Source organism: Lonchura striata, chromosome 13 (genome assembly GCF_046129695.1).
Source record: "Lonchura striata isolate bLonStr1 chromosome 13, bLonStr1.mat, whole genome shotgun sequence".
Classification (NCBI taxonomy): Eukaryota; Metazoa; Chordata; class Aves; order Passeriformes; family Estrildidae; genus Lonchura; species Lonchura striata.
In genome coordinates this window covers 11,317,196-11,338,861 of record NC_134615.1, presented here as the reverse complement: position 1 = coordinate 11,338,861, position 21,666 = coordinate 11,317,196, and the positions used below count along the sequence as shown (strand labels likewise).

Genomic DNA, 21,666 nt, shown 5'->3' with positions numbered 1-21,666 from the left:
GAGCCCATATATTACACATTATACCAACTCTGTATATTGTAAAGACATTGAGTCTACCTCCAAAAGATACTGAACACTCTCCCTCAAGCCAAACCTCTGGAAAAGGAGCCACTATGTAGAGAATGCCAAGAGAAGCCTGTCAGCCACTTAAGCCCTTTCACTCTGTCAACACATTTTACTGGGACATTTGCAAGTACAGCTCTTATCTTTCAGACTCAAACATTATCATCACCCTGTTCTGCTGGTTTTTTCCTTAAAGATTTAGACCTACTTCTCAGTCTGAAATTCCTAAAAACTGCAAAGCCATACTTTACTTAGTGCAACAACAGCAGCTGAATTATCTTGATTTCATTAAGAATTTTTCTACTGTCAAATATCTAAAAAAGCTTCCTTTTATACAACAACAGAACCTGCCATTTGTCAGTAATATACATGATGTTCAAAGATCAGGCCTAAGTAAGATGCATTCACTACTTACAGTTTCCTCTATGCAGGAATGAGTTGTGTTTCCAAAAGCCTGATTTACAAACATGAAAGAACAAAAAATTACCAGGTAAGCACAATGTGCATTTCATATGTGTAACTTATCATTTGCCATAAGCACCTGAATGAAAGGCTTCTCATACAACTTGCTGCACATAATTCAAAAATATGTCCATCATCTAAAGGGGTGGCCAGGTAACAAAGGAGCATCCCAAACATTTGGATGAACTCAAAATAGAACACTACTTTGGCATTAAAGACATAAAAAGTGAAACCCCCAGAAATAATACTTTTGTGTCACTAGTAAGTACTGAATTTACCCTTACATAAATGCTGGAGAACACCTTTCAAATATGCTAGGAGACCAAAATAAACCAAAACTTCAGTTTTTTTACATGAATACTCCAGACTTCTGAAAAATCCCTAAAGGATGCACAAGAAAGCTATATATAAAAATACAAAATATCCCTTAAAACTGCCTTGTGTCATGAGCAAGTCTTCATCTTCAACAATTTAAAAAAACCAAAACTTTATCTTTATAAATAAGAAGAAAAAAATTTTAAATATTGCCATCCACCTCCATGATAGGAGTAGGACTTCAGTGATCCTTGTGGGTGCCTTCTAATTCAGGATGTTCTATTATTCTATACCCACCATCCAAAACTCATTTCATTTTAATCCTAGAAATTCAGATGGTACTCTACTCACATAGGTGGTAGCACTCAGGTCATTTGATCCAGTAAAGTTGGCAGGTTTGTTCTTTTCAGTAGTCTTGATTTATTGGAGGGAAAGGAAAAAGAAATACAAAACACATCAATAAAACCACCATACAAACTTATTAGCAGGTAATCACTGATGTTTTTTCTCCATGTATTTGACAAAGAGTGCTGATCTGGATGTCTTTTCAGTGCTACTGAATAAATGTTGAAATACAATTGCACCCCATATAGTTGTATTAAACATGTATGCAGACACAAGCTGCAAAAAGGTTAAAATTTACTTATTTTCTAATTGGGGGTAAAGGTTTAAATTATGGCTATGTTAATTTAGCAGCTATTGGGCACAAACATGGTTTTGTCTCACCCCTCAGTTTCACAGCTGCTGTTCCTGTTTTCTTTCAGTCTGTCTCTGGTGGTGATCACATGACACCACTGTGAGTCAATTCAAGGACCTAAGCCAGCAGAAAAAACACCCTATGAAAGAAAATTAAGTGTTTTCTGCAGTATTGCTTTCAGAATGAACTCCCCATGGAATCAAAAGAATGGCGGGGCAAACAAACACCTGGGATCAGGAGGACATCAGTTTTAGTAGTTAACTATCAGTTAAATGGAACTGTCAACACACAGAGATTGTTTAAATAAAAAAACCAGCACAGTAATTCAAGTGTACATGCCCTAGGTACAATAAAATATTCCAATTTAAAAGACAGATGCCATTTCCACCTTACTCCAGCAGTACCTACCCTCAATGCCTTTGCTTTTAGGAGAGAGCCAAGTTATATTCTTCTCTCCCTCATCTACATTACTACCAGTGAGTGCAAACACCACAGTGAACTGCTTAAAGTGCTGCCTGCCACTGCCAAACATTTAAAACCACATTAAAATAGGAAAACATCTTAGTGATGAGGGTTACAATCAAGAGCTGTTCTAAGTGTCATCTTCAAAACAAGAAAAGTTTGTAGAACTGAAGTCTATCACTTGTACTTTCAGTTCCACAAACTAGGAGCTTTTATTTTTAATGCTTTTACTTGACGTCATGCACTATCCCTGTGCAAATCAACTCCTGCTGTAAATCAGGCATTAGAAAAAGCAGCAAAAACTGGTACTTGATGAAAAGTATGCAGGAAGTTACTTAAACTGTGGATTTTCAATAAGTTAATCAATTAATGTGATTACTTACCAAGTTAAAAATGGCTATAATCAGCAAGGCAGCTATAGTGATGACTGCTAAAGGCAGCCTAAGTAAAGGCATTGTTTCCACCTTCTCTGAGACGGCACACAGATGGCGCAGGAGAGGCCGCTGATCTGAGCAGCACTTCTGGAAACACAATTAATTTCTTTCAGTAACAGGGATAACATTTTGATACAGGGGAAGATATATTTCTAAATATAAAGTTGACCTTTTTTCTGCAGGAGAGTGTCAAGAGCCTTCACTGGAATTCTAATTTAGAACTTTGAATCTCCTCATTCGGAGTCAATGTCTAACACCTTTCCCCAGCTAAAAATAGAGACAATGTTTCCTTTCTTCAAAGGGGTTGGGTGCTAAAATTTTTCTGAATTTGTGCTTTAAAAATACAGAATTATGATCTGTTTGAAAGTTCTAGAGAAAAGTTAATAAAAATGCAGTAAAAATTTTGTATTATTTTAGTTATAGAGCTATAATACTATATTTGTAACTACATTTTCAGATTAATAAATCAAAACCAACCTAGACAGTCTCCATTCTTGCCATCCCTATGTCCTCCAACTGTTGCCATAGTCAAAAACATTCAGTAAAGCATATGATTTTAATGACTGAAAGCATTATTCCATTATTTGGCTACACCAAAACACTCCTAGCATAAAACTTAAGACTGATACAACTGCAGTCCTGGAATTTTCCATTTTCTACATGTGTAGAAAAAACACATGAATGCATATACACACATATACCCCTCTCTCTCTACAGACATATATGCAAAAATTCATGTTTATACATATATAAATACCACACATACATAAATTCCATAAATCTGTCTAACCATACAATTAGTGAGTCATAAATCTTTATCCCATGTCCTGAGTGCAATTTTCTCTTATTTTTTTCTTTCCCCTTGACACAGCTCAACCATGGCTCTGTAAGAGACTCTCTCTTTCCCTGGAGAGCCCCATCCCCTCTCTGGGTGCTGCAGTGCAGTGGTGCTGCATGTCCTTGCTCTGGCACATGCAGGTTTGATGAGTGCAAGGAACATTCTATAATCCCTTCTCTAAAATCTCTTCCCTCTCCCCACCCTGCTCCCAGGCAGTTCTGGAACTGAGGACTTTTTTTTTAACTCTGTATCGTTGAACTCCTCATCACTATGGGCTCTCTCCATCACTATATATTTTTAAACAATAATTGCATGTGTTAAATAATGCAAAGAAAAAGGAACTACAAGTGCAAAGTGTCCCAATTGATGTAATGGTGAATTTGGAATTCTAAAAGCCATTAAATTGTTGCCAATAAATTATTCATATGTTTGTAATTTTCATTACACTTCATAAATTATTATGAAAACTGATCTTCTGTTCCAACTTCTTTTAATATTGTTCCCAGCATAGAGAACAACAGTATTTACAACCAAAATTACTATTAATGACAAACATAAAAATAAAAATACATTTTAAAAATCCAACCCCATGTCCTCCCTCCTACCCATCTATTTTTTGCACTCAAATAATTCTGAATTACTATGAGAATTTTTTCAGACATGAAAATCTGTTTCAGAGAATGGAATCTTCTGGTAACCTGAGGTTCAAGGCTCCTGTAACTCCTACTGAAATTACTAAAATTTCATCAGTCTAAAAGACAGACCAAGTTGCTGAAATATACCCATCCACTTTTGAAAACAGGAAGTGTTTTTTAAAAGTAAACTTACCAGACACTTCTCAGCAAAGCACACAAACAAAATAAGCGCAATGATGACTGCAACAACTCCAAAGGAAATTCCCACTTCTGCCGTTCTAAAAAGAAGAAGAAAGCACTAAAAAACCCACATTTAAATATGATTTTTCTTCAAATAGCACTGAATAACTGTAACATCACACAAGTTATGGTTGCTCTGTTGCACAATCACTGCTTTAAGAGATTCTGCCCTTGATGGCCTGAGCCACTGCCCTGTGCATAAACCACATGGTAACTGCACTGCAACAGCCATGAAAAACAAACATACACTTCAGAATTAGCCATCATCTGCTTTCTTGGAGGTGTGACTAGCAGCTCAAAGTTTCCCCCTTGTAGCTCTACAGAAAAGAATCACTGAGCACAGTTTAACCAGCTAAATCCCATTTTCCTACTGCTCAATGTCCTTACAACCAACTGTGCTTACAAAATAGTATTTCTTATTTAACTGACCTCCTCCCTGTGTGTACTAAGCAAACAAAATCGTAAAGAAGTCTTTCTATTTTATTTTCATACTAATATCTTGGATCTTATGCCAACAACAGGAATGCAATCCTTTATCATGGGATAAATTAATGTATGTTTCTTAAATTTAACCCTTCAGGAACTCCAAAAAGTTCCATGCACATGAGGTTCACTTTAGCTGTTGGTTAATTGGAATAATAAATAATTAAAATACCAGCACTTACTTTGGCATGATAAGCATCTGGATCACAAATATACAGAGGAACACAAAGCTGGCACACACGAAGTAACTCTTGAGTTTTAGAATAGGAATGGTGCGATACTGAAACACAGAGAGAAAAAAGCATCAGGGTCATTTCAGGGGTGTTTTTTCTTAATTTTATTACATTCTTGTGATGACACATATATACAAGTTTATACAGTATTATTAAAAATGCACTAAAACAGAACAAAAGAAGACCAGCACGAAAAAAAAACAAACTAAATCACTTGAACATTGTTCAAGAAAAACAGCCTAGGCCAAAGGATAATTTCCAAATTTCCAGCCTAGAAGGAAATGCAGGCAGTATGTAAAACAGCTCTCCATAGATGCCCGCAGTCAAAATCCTTATCAAGAAAGGACATACACAGAAGTAAACTAAAGTGTACATACAGATCTACACCAGTAACTACATCCACAGCACAGTAAATTTAACAGCAGTTATTCAAACAGAAGAACTACACTGCACCTAACAAATACCAGCATTATATCTACAATGAAACAGCCACAGAAAACAAAGTGTTTTCATTATGGATGCAGAAATCTTTTTTTTTTTTTTCTTTCCTTCTTTAAATCTCATTACTTTTGAGGGAAGTAGTTTATATAAGAAAACATCAAACTCCCACTAATTCCCTTATTGCAAAAATTTGACCACAGATTAGAGATCCTCTTGTTTAAGCTCAGAATTTGCATTTTCAAGGAAGAATGACCAGTTCAAACGACTCCTGATATGTGCTTTCCATTAGTTACCAGAAGCCTCTTAGGATGTGCAGTCACCTCCTGAATCCAGTTTCAGAATGAAAAGTTTCAAACATATTCTTATCCAGCTCTGAAGGGTAAATCAAAGACCAGGAAGGATTATTTTGCTCTAACCAACCTCTTTTTCAAGACCAGGTTCTGCAAAGATGAGCGAGAATCCACAGAAGTCATCTGACCTGCCACACCAGGGACTGCAGCCAGAGAGAGACAGGGGTTACCAGGAGCACACAGGGGCCAGGGACAGACACAAAATCATTGCTGCACCTGAGACCCCACAGCCACTCAAAACACGTCTGATGCTTCTGCAAGGTCTTTATGTTTCATAGCAGAACAAAGCAGTAAAAAATAGCAGTAAAAATATAGCGTTTTTACTCATCTGACAGGCAGATCCACAATAAATTATTGTGGATCCCCTTAATAATATCAGACTCCTATTAGGAACACCTGAAGTACAGTCTTCCTAGAATTTAAATGGAAGAAAAAGTTTTTCTTCAGTGTTTTAAGAATTTGTTAGGAATTTAAATATTTTATTTTAATTTAAAACAAGACAAAAAAATTTAAAAAATAAAAATAAAAAAAAGGAAAACCCAAATCACCACCACTGACTGTGTTTGTCTGCTTTTAAATGCCAATGTACTGCCAAAGGAATTACCCGCCCCGACAGACCACTTGCCTTCATTGGACCAGACACTAAAGCAACTTTATTACCCACAAAACTTTGACTTTGTATGTAGCTTTTTGTTCAGGACAGCACCCCATCTCATGACACTTCTTGTTTTAATAAAGAAAATACTGAACAGTAAGACTGATCACTGGCTTCTTGCTAAAAAATGCAGTAACACTCTCATATGCAAATTAAATAATAAAATAGGAACTAAATAAAAACAAAGACCAAGAAAAGAGCAAGACAAAAATCCTGATAGCTTTATATATATATTTTATATCTAGGCTTAAATTAAGAATGCAGGTTAATCTCAAAGAAAAGATGAAGAATAAATTAAAGTACTGCATACGTAGTTGAACTGAGGCCTTCAATGGTTGACATCATTTCATCATAAATATCTTCCTCTATCCTTCCCTTCTGAGATGAATTTCTGGGGATGAAATGAAGTCTGTGTGATGAATGCTGCTCAGAAACAAGTAATGTGTACAGAGCACAATTTCTCAGCACACAGTGGGTCAAGTCTCCAGGAAAAAGTTAAACCAGAATGCTCAAAACTTAATTAAAATTGATTAAATTTATTAAAATTGATAAATTGATTAAAAAATACACCCATGAGCACTTGATTTCTCTAGTAACCCAAATCATGCATTTTTCAAGACAGTGTTTTGACAAAAATTGATTAAAAAATACACCCATGAGCACTTGATTTCTCTAGTAACCCAAATCATGCATTTTTCAAGACAGTGTTTTGACAAACTGAGGGAATGTTCCACAAGAGAAAATCAGCTCCACATTTAACTCGGTACTACAGGTACCATTGACAATTCTTATCACATTAATAATGCCAACCAAACCCAAATCTTTCCACTGCTCTTTATGGGTCTTTCTTCCTGATTCCCTCTCACGCTGCTGCAGCCCAGCATGCAAAATAGAATCTGAATGACTGGAGGGACAGTAAGACAAGAAGCTCCTTTTACAGTCTGCTAATAATAACAAACATGAGCTGAGAAATCTTCTAAAGGCTGAAGACTATGGCAGGACTACCATACACAGTGATTAATCAACCAAATGATCACATTCTTACAGCACACTGAACTGCAAGGCAAGCACAGGAACACAAGAAAAAATAAAAGATACTTGACAAACCTATCAGAAGTTCTCTGGCGCCCAGTAGAACACAAGGGTATTTCCTAAATAAAATAGGAATTAAGGATACGTTACACACTTTTTGAATAGCAAACAACTATGGGAAATAAACATCAAGAATCTGCAAAAACCATTTTTATTCAGAAATAAAAGAAAGCAGAACCATTCTCAAACAGAAATGTTTCTAAAAATCAATCCTTCCCAGCAATCCTTTCTGCTTTAACAAGTGAGAAGTGAGTGTTTTCTGACAAAAAAAGATTGTTAGACCTTCCCTCTCATTCTTCTCTACACACCAAAATAATTAAGCATGCACCAGCAGAAGCAAGCAGACTGGAAATTACTTCCACACATCTAGATGGATGGATAGATGGATGGATAGATGGATGGATGGACGGATGCTTAAATTAAAAGTTTCTACAGCTGTGGCTCCAGGACCACACCTGAACGCATGCACATCTCCTGCTTCCAGCTTTCAGGAAGGGCAGATGGAAGTAAAATTTTATATTCTTATATTTTAAAATCTTAAAAACCTTAAGAATTACTGATCTTAAAAATTCTTTACTGATAAAATCCAATTGCCAGAAGAGCATGTGGAGGGACTACTTACTTTCTATACATTTCATTTAAATATTGAGTGCATCTATCCATTTGGTTTTGTTTTTGTTTTTGTTTTTTTTTTTACAAAAATCACATGCACCAGGCATCTCAAGATGGAAAAATAATAGGTCAAATAGATAGTTTTACTTTGAAGATTTGCTATGATGATGGTATGCTGGAGAGCTTGGCAGTGTGAGAATGGTGACGTTCTGAGAGAAGGAGATGCTGCACAGACACCCTCAGCTGCGCGCACTGAACACCAAGGCTAAGGGCGGACATGCAGCCACTGAAGTCAGGGGTAGAGTTTCACAGAGGAGTTAGCAGCTGCAGGCTGCCGATCACCGCTCGGGAGCTGACCTTCCTGCGCCGGCCCTGCGAGCCCGAGGAGTCGCTGCTGACGCTCTCGCGGTGGCTCAGGTGGGCGAAGGGCCGCGCCGCGCCCCAGGACTCCAGGTACCGCGTCATCCGCACGGACGCGCGCATCTTCAGCCCGTCGTTCACGCGCGTTTTGGGGAGGTGATTGTTTGATAGGCATTGCTTGGACTAACAGAAAGAAAACACTCTCGTGGACAAAAGAGAAATTCAGGCAAATAACACACAGAGCTTCAGTATTTTGTAGTGTAGTTTAAGATTAGACAAATCTAAGTGTTTTGTGGGGCTCTGAAGACATTAGCAACATGTCAGCCAACCTCAATTCCTTTATCTCATTTAATTAAGGTGAGCAAAGCAAATCACAGCACACAATGAATTGCTTCAGCTGCCTTTACTAGACTCAGCTTGCAACACTGCAACAGTCAAACTTCCAGGTTTCCGTACAGTGATGCAAGGGCTCACAGGATCTTATGAATAGATTCAGCTCCCTTGCAGTCAGCACTATAGCAGGGGGAAAAGGTGCCAAACCCCTGAGCTGGGGTGTATCAAAACAGTGGTTAGAGATTCCACAAATTACAGACTCCACATTAGATTATATCTCTGTGTCACAGGTGCTGAGTCAGGCAGTGCAGACAGGGTGTACAGAACACCCTTGCAGAACTACAGGGAAGCGAAAACTACAGAATAAACCAAGACATCAGTGACTGATAATTCTCTAACTTTTCACAAGTATCTTCGAGGAAGCAGAGATCATTTTAATAGACATAGGTCCTCATTCTGAGAGTATGTGTTGTGTGCAACTTGCTAATTAAAAGTGGCTCTATGCTGTTCCTGCAGAGATCAGAGGGGGATGAAGTTTCTCATCTGCATTCTTTTTTCATTTGAAACATTTTTCTCATCAACCACAAGCCAATTCAAAATAGCAATACTCCAGTGTTTGTAGCAACACACAGCTGCTAATTTCACACTCTGAATAGAAGGTGAATCTTAATTTTTAAATAGTGAGAAAGATGTCTGATGCTATTTTACAAGGCATATTTTAGCTGGAAGTGGCCACATAGTACAGGTTTTCTTTCATTCCTTCATCCTCATCTTTTGACCAGGGCTTTTGAGACACTTGACACAAATACATAGTCAAATATGTGTTTTTACTCTAAGTGGGTTACATAAGAGGTTTCAGCATAACACTACCTTTAAAGTAATAGGCATGTCATAGAAAGCAGGATGTGCTTTCAGATCTGAACTCTCAAATCCAGGCTACTCAGGTGACTCACACCATGCTTTAATTCTATTCATGAATTAAAAAGCTGTATGCACCACAGAAACCTATGTAATTATGTGTGTATATACTTGAATAAGTATATATTAAAAACAAATACATACCCTTGGATCGACCACTAAGTAGGTTTTGATATTCATGGATTCAAGGTAAGGATCCCTCAGGTGTCCATTCCCTTCTTCTACTTCATAAGCTTTGCCTAGGTGATTTAACGTTGCTTCAGTGATGTGAACACGGCTGAGAAGGGGAGAAAGAACAAGAGACCCAAACACTCACAGAAAGGTCACATTAAGCATTTCATTTACATTTCAATGGCCCCTGCTGACATTTCTGCTTTTCAGATATCCCCTGCTTTGGCAGCCAACTTAAAAATCCTGCCAGTACTTAAAATTATATTTGCAATCTTTTACCATAGTACATAATTCATAGCAAGCATGCTAACATACACTTCCCATAATGAGATAGTATTGGTATAAAATTAAATTGAAATAAGCAGGAAAGTAAATGAAGCAAGAAAAAACGTGATCAAAAGAGAACTGATGACTCACAAGACAGGCAGGCTCACAGGCAGGTTGTGAGACCCGCAGGGAAAATTCATGAACAAAACACAAGCAAGGACCTCTTTGTGCTAGAAACCCACGAGGGTGGGGGGAGACAAAGTCTGGGAAAAGAAAGCTGGGGAAGGTTTTTTGTTAACTCTGAGGAGAATTCTGAAAGTCTGCCTTTTCTGACTGAAACAATCTAAGGAAAAAGCAACACAGCAGCAACAACAATGCACTTCTGAGAAGAGAAGCCAGTATTTTTCTGTACCTATTCACACTTCCCCTTAAATGTTATTTTACTCAGTATCCCAAATCATGTATTTCTGTATAAGTTATAATATCTTTCCATCTAATTTCTCAACAAGAGACAGGAGGGAGTTCATAAACTAGCATTTCTTAAGTTCTACTTTCTCATTGTTCATCTTCCCATGCTTTTCTCACTTTTCTTTGTCACCAATCCATTAGCTCAGGACTGGGAAAAGCAAAATTCCAGAATGGTAACTGGCAGTGTGCAGCACTGCTGCCTAACTACAGACAGCAAAGGAATCACTGTTCCATCCACCTCTCCTTCTTAAAGCTGGACATAGGTTTGCATGAACGTAATGTGTCCAGGACCTGAAAACTACTGGCTGTAGCTTCTAAGAAGGAAGAATAAAAACTTTCACAATACTTTTCAAATCAATAGTAAGAGCTGAATTGTAGAAGGCGCTTTCATTTGTTTACTGGTAGTTTTCTCAAAAAAAATGTTTAATTGTTACTTTAACTACATACTTTTGCAATTAAGGTGAACCTTCAAATCTGAAATTTTAAAGTTTCCCCTAAAGCATAATTTTCTTACACAGACACTGGAGCATTCTGGTGGGTGATGTCTGTGCCCTGAGCCTTAAAACACAGCCATGTGCTGCAGCATGTTTCCTGTGCTTTTCCCTTTACTCCAAAAAGCAATACATTTGTTCACTACCCACCGTTTTGCATTTTACCAGGCTTCCTCTCCCCTCTCCTTCAAATCACACACTGACAAAGGACATTTCTGATCCTACTGCAAACTTCTCTGCCAATTAGATGCCAGTGATCTCTCAGCAGTTACTAATTGCTCATTGGATTCCAGGACAAGCACATAACCAAGAGCTGCTCTCCCAGGCAAGCTGGAGCACGCACTGCTGCCCTTGCCATGGCAGAACAGAACACCCAGCACACTGTGCCCAGTTTCCTGTGCTGACAGCAGAATAACACGTGCTGAGATTTCAGGCATTTGCATATTAGAGAGAACTGGTCATAAATGCATTGTTTTGGTTTTATGCTACTCTTTTCTGCTTTAGTAGCGTATTACGCTGCTATGAATGTAAGTAATTTTTAAAATCACAAGGAAGATGAACAAGGTTACCCTGACACTGGACAGAAAATACTTCAAAAGCTAGAAGTTTTCCTGCATCCCTTCTTAAGTCTTTAGAATTCCTTCATTTACAGAAACTCAAAATAGATAAGATTCCTATTTTAAACAAAACCTCTGGTTGGCTCCTAATGACAAAACTGTTTCCAAAGGAGCAGGACTAGCTAACATTGGAATGAGGAATCCCCAAGAAATAATTCCTTGCAGAGCAGGAAAAAAATAACACTTGCATAGCAAATAATGCCCCTTCCACCCTGTCAGGCTCAATCCTCCACAAGTGGAAGGTGTTTCCTCTGGCCAGTTTTGAAACGCAAGATGAGTGATACTACACAGCTATACATAGAGGAAGTAGTGAGAAAAACGTTTCCGGATCAGCATGACAATCTAAACCAGCTTAATTCTTTACCATCTTATCAACTATAAACCTGACAACCATAGAAGAATAATCAGAGTTTTCAAGATTAGGCAAAGGTCCTAAACGTGACTAACAAAGTGTGGTTTTGTGCCATATCCAGAGTCATGCTGTTTGTTTTACCAACAAAAGAAACTTTACAACTCTGTATTCTTGTTTAATCACACTGAATCAACACACTAAACCCTTCAGCCTGGCTGTGGTGTAACTGTTAATCAAGCTCCAAGTAGTTTTCTTTCTGTTTCAGTCACCAATATAATAAAGTATTTTGATATTCATAACCTCTTATCACTTAATAAACCACTTTAATTTTTAAATTACAAGCATATACCTAAAAGCTGTCTGAGGTACAGAAATAATAAGAAAAGCTACAATGTCACTGGTTAGAAACATTTACTAAAAGAAACCAATTTGCACAGACTACCCCGACACAAAAAAATTATGGTCTGATTGCAAATGTTGGTGGTTTTGAAAAACATTTACATTTGTTCTGTTCAAGGAGTGTCTTAAAAAGGCTACACGAGACCAACCTCAGCCCCAGTCCTTGTATCACCGAGCAGCACATGGCAAGTTATATTCCCACTCAGCCTCAATCCTCCCATTCAGCACCACTCCCTTCCCTTCCTTCTGCCCATGGCAAATGCACAACAAACAACAGCTCCAGACTCTCCTTGTTGGGATACTCCCCATCAGGGGGCATTTTAATTTCTGAGTTTTTTGTGGGCTTTGAGTCGTGGGGGTGCTGAATACAGAGCTGATATAACTCAAGTAGAACTGATCAATGCATTAGCAGAAACACTGGGTAAAGTCAGCTTGGCCTTGGCCTAAGGAGTACAACTGTTCTTTAACTGAACTCACAAACATGTTCATCCCTGTGAACAGCTGGATTAACTAAGTCAACATAATGCACACGAAGGGAAGGTCAAGAAGCAGTCTCTTGCCTAAGAAGAATAGAATTTTACAGCTCATTGAAAACCCAATCAGAAAATACTAACATTTTACAGCTCTACTACATACACATCTGTCCTATTTCCACCACCCCACGGTGAGGATGTGTCATGGCACAGTGACAGACCCTGCGTCGTGCCAGCCCGGCTCGGCTGTGGGGAGGGTACCCAGCCCTGCACGGAGGAGCCCTCAGTTCAGCCCAGCCCAGCCCTGCACAGAGGGGCCCTTGGTTCAGTTCAGCCCAGCCCAGCCCAGCACGGAGGGGCCCTCGGTTCAGCCCAGCCCGGCCCAGCACGGAGGGGCCCTTGGTTTGGTTCAGCCCAGCCCAGCCCTGCACAGAGGGGCGGCCCTTGGTTCGGTTCAGCCCAGCCCAGCACGGAGGGGCCCTCGGTTCGGTTCAGCCCAGCCCAGCCCAGCACGGAGGGGCCCTTGGTTCGGTTCAGCCCAGCCCAGCCCAGCACGGAGGGGCCCTTGGTTCGGTTCAGCCCAGCCCAGCCCAGCACGGAGGGGCCCTTGGTTCGGTTCAGCCCAGCCCAGCCCTGCACAGAGGGGCCCTTGGTTCGGTTCAGCCCAGCCCAGCCCAGCACGGAGGGGCCCTTGGTTCGGTTCAGCCCAGCCCAGCCCTGCACGGAGGGGCCCTCGGTTCAGCCCAGCCCGGCCCTGGCTCACCCCGGCACTCCGGCGGACTCCATGCGGTTGGCCAGGGACACATCGTGCGACCACACGTCGTACTGCCACTTCCTCAGGCCGATCACCCCGCACAGCACGTTCCCGGAGTGGATCCCAACCCTCATGTTGATGTCCACACCCGTGGCTTCTCTCACCTGCCTGGGGAAGCATGGGGGAATAGAGCAGACTTGTCATTTTATCTCCTCCTCCTCTTAAGGTTTAGTCTCATCATACACTTGGTGCAAAGGCAAGACAAATTTATGATCAGAACTATTGAACTACAGCTCATAAATACATTTTGAATGTTGACAAGAAAACTAATTAATTCAATTAGTTTAAGCAATTAATCCAACTTAATTCAATATCTGCATAGTATCTATATTTTAAACAGCCTTCTGTATAACACTTACTTTATTGCTTCACACATGTCGAGCCCCATTTTAACACAGTTTCTGGCATGAACTGGTAAGGACACAGGCAGGCCTGAGACACAGTAGTAACAGTCTCCCAGGATTTTTATTCTCATGCATTCATTCTCCTGAAAAATTACACCAAACATTTTAACAGGAAAAGATTAACTGCAAGTAGGGTAACAGTTCCAAAGGTTCTGGTTTGAGAAAGTCAGGCTTTGTTCAGTCCTTGTTGAAACAAAGTTTACTTCTTATTCCCCAAATGCCTGGACATTGCTCACTAGAGATTACAAAAATGACCACTTGAAGCATTTCTGAAATAAAAACCATCTTGTTAGTTTCTCACCTTTTTCTTGAACTGTGTAAAATTGAAAAAACTATAAATAAAATAAAATCATCACAAAATTTACAAAATCATCACAAAATTTATGAAATCTACTTATCTATCTTTTAATCTTCTTCTGAATTATGGGCAGTTTCCCCTCTATTTTTACATGGCAGCCTCATAAGTAACAGTGTGAGGTGTCATAAAACCTCCCAGCACTGAGGGAAGACTTAGAAATTCAGATGCCCAACCTGGTAGTCGTGCAGATGCAAAATGGCGTTTTTTTGTTATTTCAAACATGACTGAAGAGAAAGCTGGGACACACTACAGCTTACTATTGCTAATAAAAAACCCACCCATACTGATTGGTAGCAAAAAAAAAAAAAATTCCTAACTGTAACATAGGATACTGCTGCCAATGACAGGCAGGAGAGAGCAATAAGTCTCTGATACTGGCTTTTGTTAACACTTTACTGAAGAATTTTTACTACAAAGGTTGCAAGCAAGCCAGGGCTAATTCTGCAAGGCTCTGTAACGTTTGACTGGCAAGCAGAGAGGGTTTAATTTGGGCCAGCCAATAGCTTCAGCTGTTCAACACTACCTGCTGTGGAAACACAGTTCCTACATCAACTCCAAAATCAGCCCAAATTGTGACAATTTCCCAAACTGAGCTGTTCCCCTGATCAGTTATAGCCTTTAGGGAACATCCATCAGTCTCCACATCTTAATCCATCCCAGAGGGTTCTGAGCAGTGCCACAAGTGACAAGCTCAGAGGGATCAGCAGGGAAAACCAGCCCTGGATTAGAGCTGCTGCACTTCAGCATCCAGCTCAGTGTCCATCAATTTTATTAGGTAAATTGGAGCTTGCAATATTTGTACTTCATGGAAAAGATGACAGAATACTCCCTGGCAGAACAAAAATAGCACAAAAAGCAGGAACCTCTTCTCACAGCTCAACCACAGAGTTGCAAAAGACCTTGACTCACTAAATCCAGACATTACAGTGCAATTTGCATACAGCAGTGAGAAATTAAAACACATCACTCAAAATCTAGATTTTTTTTCTATTTTTGTATCTGCAAAACAGTTACAAAACCTGACCAAATGTGTTTAACTTCTACTTCAGCATTAAAAGAAATTTTGCCATTTGACAACTAAAATGACATAATTTACTCTGTCTTTATAGCTGCTTCACAACAATACAACTGCAATAAATATAGTATAACTTTTATTTGTCAGTACTTAAACACTTAACAGCAACTGAATTCAGATAAATGCAAAACCTAGCCATGCCATTCAGTCAAAAATGTTACTAGCACCTTAGCCAGGTTTTAACCAGTGGTGTATTAAAGAATTTATTCCATTATATCCACAAGGGTTTAATTACAGCAATTTCATTAATCTGCTACATTAATAATTTTAGAGTTTTTCAATTTTTTCTGACAAATTTTTAGGATTTAACAAACACAACACACAAACGTGTAGGTGATACAGTCCCTATAATGTGAGCAATAAAAACCTGAGTTTGTGGTTACTGCTGCAAAAAATTATCCACAAGCAGCACCTGGAAGTGGTAACAGTTCCTGACAGGCTGAAGGGTCAGTATTGAGGGTATGTGTTAATAGGGACTATGTTAAACTACTCCCCAGTGTTACACTTTTTTTAAGTATCCATTAGTAACAGGAAGCTTTCTTTAGTTCACTCCTGAGCTAAAGAGCTCTTTGCCTGATGCCTTTGAAATTATGAACTTAAATGTGTGTCTGAGAGTTCTCCATTTGTGGGGTAAAACAAATGGAGTTTTGAGCTGCACACAGCAAAGCTCCTCAGTGGAGTTTGTACACGAAACCTCCTACAGCCCTGCTGCAACCACTTACCACCATCAGACAATTTCCTAAATGATACAGATAAACCTCCACACCCAAGAACTGGAATTACAGTAGCAACTTGCTACATTTCCCATTTTTTATTTACATTTTGTTTTAATGTGATTTTGCCAGTTAGCTTTAAAGCAAAAGCAGTCTTGCCTTCCTGACTTGAGGACTAACACCCAGGTGCCTCCTGTTGTACAAAAAGACTTCTTTTTCCAAAGTCCTTTATCCTACAGGACAAACCGTAAACCTACCTTTGCAATCTGATCAAACTTTCCAAATAGTTCATTCAGCATCACTACAAGTTCCTTAGGAGAGCAGTCACTAGCAAGGCGAGTGAATCCTACGATGTCTGCATAAAGAATGCTAGACAAGAGCAAAAGGGAAAAGCAGGGAAAGTGAAATATGAAGATACATCAATTCCACAGTCAGCATAACTATTGAAATGCATTTAACAGAAAACATCTCTCTCCTCTTTGGGAAACAACTGCAGCAAAAGGGGTTCAAGTATCTCCCCGGATTTCAAAAACAGCCCACCAGTTCAACACATGTTATTTTCCCACAGCAGGAAAGAAGCTCACTTCAGCCTCACAGTCTGCCTTCCAATTTTAGTTTCACCAGACCATATGTACTGATAAGAATCAGATTATATCAATACAATTAATTCTAGGGCTTCCACTTACCTAACATTTTGGTGTCTTTTTACATATAGGCTGTGGAAGTTGTTGTCATGCATCTGCCTGTTATCATTAGTTTCCTTCAGTCGCTCAATGATTGCCAGCTTCATTTCCATGGAGATATGAGCAGGCAGGATGGATAAAAGCAAATTTTCCTAAAAAGGTTGGGAGGGAGGAATAATTGTGCAAAATTATTAACACAGTAAGTCTGAAACTGCAGAATTCTACTGACTGAAAGAAGGCATAAAGAAAATCAAAACAAAAATGCCTTTATTCAAATAGTTTTTGAATAATGCGTGTCAGGTTTTTCAGAAGACATTTTTACATTGGTATTCTCCAATTGATGTCACAATTCTGTTTCATATTTTTTCTTTTGTTCCTTATGGCCTAGGTGTGACATTCCGTTGTAACCATGAAACACACAGACAAAAAATGTCAATATTCAGTACTACATTTTCTGGATAAATTACATTTTATTTTGTCCCCTGACATCAGTGTTATGTTGGCATTGTCTGATAAAGGTTCTGTAAAAGCTTATGTTTTGTACCTATCTATCTATTCAGTATTAAAAACGTTTGTAAATTCTCAAATGCTGGAAAAGCAGCAACAGACACAAAAGTGTCAGCTGCATGCTGCTCTAGCTAAACCAAAGCAATGCCACTGAAATGAAGTCTTTTGTACTGAACAAGAAACAGACTCCTCCAAACCCACTTTCATTGTTTGACTATTCAGGGCACCCTTTTACACTCACTCTCACTCAAAAGCCCATTCTTCAAAGAAGACCCTGGTAAGCTGCTGGGCAGAAGAGGATGACACAAAGAGAGTACTTTGAGTGAGGAAGGGCTCTCCCACCGCAGAGATGGAAGATTAAATGTGTGGAGCAGCTATAAGCAGGAACTTTTTCAGACAATATCAACAGCAAGATTAACACATTGTGAAGCCAAGTAAAATGCTAAATACTGTCCCCTGGGTCCAAGTCCTTGACCCCTTTCCCTGACTATCCAATGCAGCCATGTGCAGGCAGCAGTGAGCTGCCAGGGTTATTTAACCAGTGCCTGCCCCCAAGAAGAAGAGACAGTCCCTGAGCATCAAGTACTCGTCCGTGCAAGGTATAGGCAGCAGTTCAGCTTGAGACTGATCCCAGAACTAGAAGCACCTCCTTTCCCTCACCTACTGTTTTGGTACTAGGACAGTCAACCCTGAGAAAGAACTTAATATGACAGCCGAATCCCAGGGAATATAACAGGCCCACTGGGAGGCTGACACATCACACAGTTTTCAAGGAAGCAGTGAGGAACCCTGAACTGCAGTTCTCACATCTTTTTCACAGACAAGTGGGTGGCAGAAAGGATACTCCGAATTGCCTGCCAAATTGCAGCATGGACGAAAAGAAAGCTCTCCATAGACTTAAGCGCATTTACACTTCAAACAAGGAACCATTACAAAAAACAATGCCAAACCCAAAATCTTGAACACCCATGGAAGCGAGCACATTGCCCAGGAAATGAGAGCACACTGCCTGCGTGAGATGATCAGAGGCTTCCCCGGTAGCTGCATGGGGAATTCTGCCAGGGCTTTCATGCAGATCTGTCATCTCGTCTCACAAGATTAGCATCAGAGAACAGATCGCACTAGCAGTGTAGCATTTTCTTCTTCCAAGTTTGATCACATCAGTCACTTTTCAGCCTCTTCTTTTTATCTAATAACTGGTGGGCAGAGAACACGATATACATAAGCCTTGTAGAGCACTTCTTAACCCTATTTAGACCAGGAAAGGTGCCTCAGTTTCAGCTCTGGTATCCCTCTACAAACCTTCCTCAGTAAGAAATTCATGCCTGTTATTCTTTGAATACCACTGGAGTTTATGATAATAAATATTTTAATCTATTATATGATTTCTTTTTCTCCCTTCACATCCAATTTTCTCCTTCTAGCAAAGGAAAAACAGTTTGTGAGACAATAAAATATAAGAACAAATAATAGTTTAGAATTCAATGCAAAAAAATGTGACCCAGTGAGCTATAAAACTAACTGCTGAAATTATTTTACAAGTAATTTCAAAGCATTAAGGCTATGTCCTCAAGTTACCTTAGCCCAGTCCCAGAAACAGTTTATTCTAGGAAAAAAGGAACTAAAAATGACTGGCAATTACATTAATTACATTCCTGTTACAAATACTGTGATTTTCATGCAGACAAACCCCAGAAAATCGCTTCCTCCCTTTAACTTCCTTCTTTTGTTACAAATGGCACAACTTTTATTTTTGACGCTAGGTGGGTATCTCAAAGATTGGACCAAACTTTTCAACATGGATTAGTCACCAACCTTATGAATTTATGCAGACTTTGGAAATTAAAACAAGCAATTCATAACATGAACTAGCTCACTCACTTGTTGCCTCTTTTCAATCTTCAGTTTCATTCGGACCTGAATGCACTTTAAGGTGTATCTGTACAAATCCCATGAAGCAACCTGCATTTGACGTTTGTGAAATGCACCCATGAAGTTGCCACAAAGGAAAATCACAGCATTGGCAAGGAGCTGCACAAAAAGAAAAATATTTACCTACTGCAGGGCAGTCATTGATACTTCACTAACACACATATTAGTCCCATAAAACACAATCAACCCCAGACCATGTCTCATTTCCTCTTACCCCATCCCATAACAAATCATCGTTGCTATTAACCAGGATGGACTTAACAGATGTAATCTAACTTTCACAGTCACAATAATGAAACAGAAATTGCTATGACATCATTTAACATTTATGTGCAGGCACCAGTGTTTGGTTTGTGGAAAACCAGTGCACAAACTCCTGCATCAGCATGCTGTGTGGAACCTGGCACACGCCTGCAGGAATGAGCTGGGTGCTGCTGTGAACACACCCTGTTAATGAGTGTTGGGAGCCCTGAACGCAGCAGGCTGTGCTCCCAGGCCCTCCAACACCCCAGGGCAGCACTGGCCCTTTTGATCCACCCTGTGTGCAGTGCCTGGTGAAGGTAGGTAGAGCCACCTGAAAGAGCACAGGTTGGGAAGAGTGACTGTGACTAAGCTAGGCATATTTTTAACAACTTAGTTTAAAAATTAATATAACAAACTTGCTTTTTCCACTTAGGTCAGAAAAACAAAGTTGCACTATAGATTTAAAAATTTGCAATTCTATAAAAAGCCCAAGAGTTTTTGGGCCCAAGCTCCAAATCCACAAACTTGAAACACCAATGGAACTTTTGTAAATAGAATAGTTATGCCAAAACAAAGGGTACTTTGACTGGAGTATTTCACTATGTAACCAAGTTATTTCCTTACCTGAAATGGAATGGGTTCCTTATTTCCTTGAGTTGTCACACTTACTACAGTTAAAACAACAATATGGGAGAGAGCAGAAACAGCACTAATTATGACAGCACTTCTCATCCCAAAGGGTAACATGGTATAAACTGTGAAGATTATGAACAGGAAGAATGGCACCTTTGGAAAGAAAAAGAAAAAAAATAATCACACTTACTTGTTATTAGGTAAATCCCAAAACCCACTACAGAAACAGGAGCAAAGCAGTAGGATTCTCGCTCAATTTCAGGCTGAACAATTAGATATTGGTGTTTCAAAACACAGTTAAAACCATAAGGACAGTGGTAGTTCTGAGAGTTTTGAGAGATTAACAGCTACAGGCTCATAGACAAGATGGGTTAACATGACATATCACCTATAATTTTTTCAATTGTCTTTGCCCTTTATCCTGAACTTATCCTTTACAGCTGGAGATGCACTTTGGATACACTTTGTACTCACACATCAGGAACAGTGTGTTGCAAGGGTAACAATACTGAATAGAATCAGATTTATCACCTGTTGGAAGATATTTTTCTAATTTTAACATCACCCAGTCACATGTGTATGTTTGCTTTGTGTTTGATAAAAAACAAAAAATCCAACCAATACTTCCTGATCCTCCCAAAGAGAATAACCTTTATTACCACTAACCTGCACACATTTTATAAAATGCAGAACTGAACTGCTCTAGATCAGTGGGAAGGTATGCAAAACTTAAAGTCATATTTATAGACTTGTTACAATTGTACAATTGTCAGCTTATATATATGTATATATGTATATGGAATCTAACAATCCTGATCAGAGGAATATATTGTAGCATTCCTGACTCAGCTCCACCTCATCACGGCAACTAAATTGTGCCATTCCAGACAAGAGCTTCCTTCGAGGAAGTCTCAAGGTCCCGTCTGCCCTTAAATATTTTCCCAGAATAGCTATTTTGACTGGGACACTAATAATCAGACGGACAGGCAAATAAAATTTTCATTCTGCAAAAATATTTTTCCATGTATATCTTACTACTTTAGCTGCAGAAAAAACATTTTTTTCTGCCATATTTGCAATCCCCATTACACAATGTTCTGAATGCTCTGTGATAGTTTTATAAGCACAAGCAAAGGATGGAAAAACAAGGGCCATACCCACATTTAAACAAAATAAATAAACAGTAGCTTTAATTAGTGATAAATTCATTACTTGAGGTGAAAATCCAAAGTAAATCTAGCCACTTTCAGAGTAGGGCATCCTTATACTTTAGATTTAAAATCAATATGAATTAATTATTGCCACATGACGACACCACATTGGCTTGCAGCACTGAAAGCAGCAAAATCAAATCTTGCTTTGTTATGTATTTGCATTTATAGTTAAGAACAATACATTTTAGGGGGTTTGCTAAGGTAAGAGGCACTTCCTTAGGTTAAAAAA

At 39.2% G+C, this 21,666-nt stretch overlaps 1 protein-coding gene across 1 annotated transcript in view; it reads right to left on the bottom strand.

The window, feature by feature from the left end:
* Positions 1 to 21,666, bottom strand: part of ADCY7 (adenylate cyclase 7) — a 59,804-nt gene that overhangs the window by 8,829 nt on the left and 29,309 nt on the right. Inside the window, exons 5-20 of the mRNA XM_021536135.2 lie at positions 20,215 to 20,376; positions 19,297 to 19,446; positions 16,912 to 17,060; positions 16,483 to 16,594; positions 14,035 to 14,162; positions 13,625 to 13,783; positions 9,768 to 9,900; positions 8,370 to 8,555; positions 7,416 to 7,459; positions 6,619 to 6,699; positions 5,724 to 5,796; positions 4,812 to 4,909; positions 4,100 to 4,184; positions 2,383 to 2,520; positions 1,192 to 1,254; positions 479 to 517 (exon numbers count right to left, since the gene is read on the bottom strand). Coding sequence (XP_021391810.2) covers positions 479 to 517; positions 1,192 to 1,254; positions 2,383 to 2,520; positions 4,100 to 4,184; positions 4,812 to 4,909; positions 5,724 to 5,796; positions 6,619 to 6,699; positions 7,416 to 7,459; positions 8,370 to 8,555; positions 9,768 to 9,900; positions 13,625 to 13,783; positions 14,035 to 14,162; positions 16,483 to 16,594; positions 16,912 to 17,060; positions 19,297 to 19,446; positions 20,215 to 20,376 — 1,800 coding nt within the window. The remainder of the gene's footprint in view (positions 1 to 478; positions 518 to 1,191; positions 1,255 to 2,382; positions 2,521 to 4,099; positions 4,185 to 4,811; positions 4,910 to 5,723; positions 5,797 to 6,618; positions 6,700 to 7,415; positions 7,460 to 8,369; positions 8,556 to 9,767; positions 9,901 to 13,624; positions 13,784 to 14,034; positions 14,163 to 16,482; positions 16,595 to 16,911; positions 17,061 to 19,296; positions 19,447 to 20,214; positions 20,377 to 21,666) is intronic.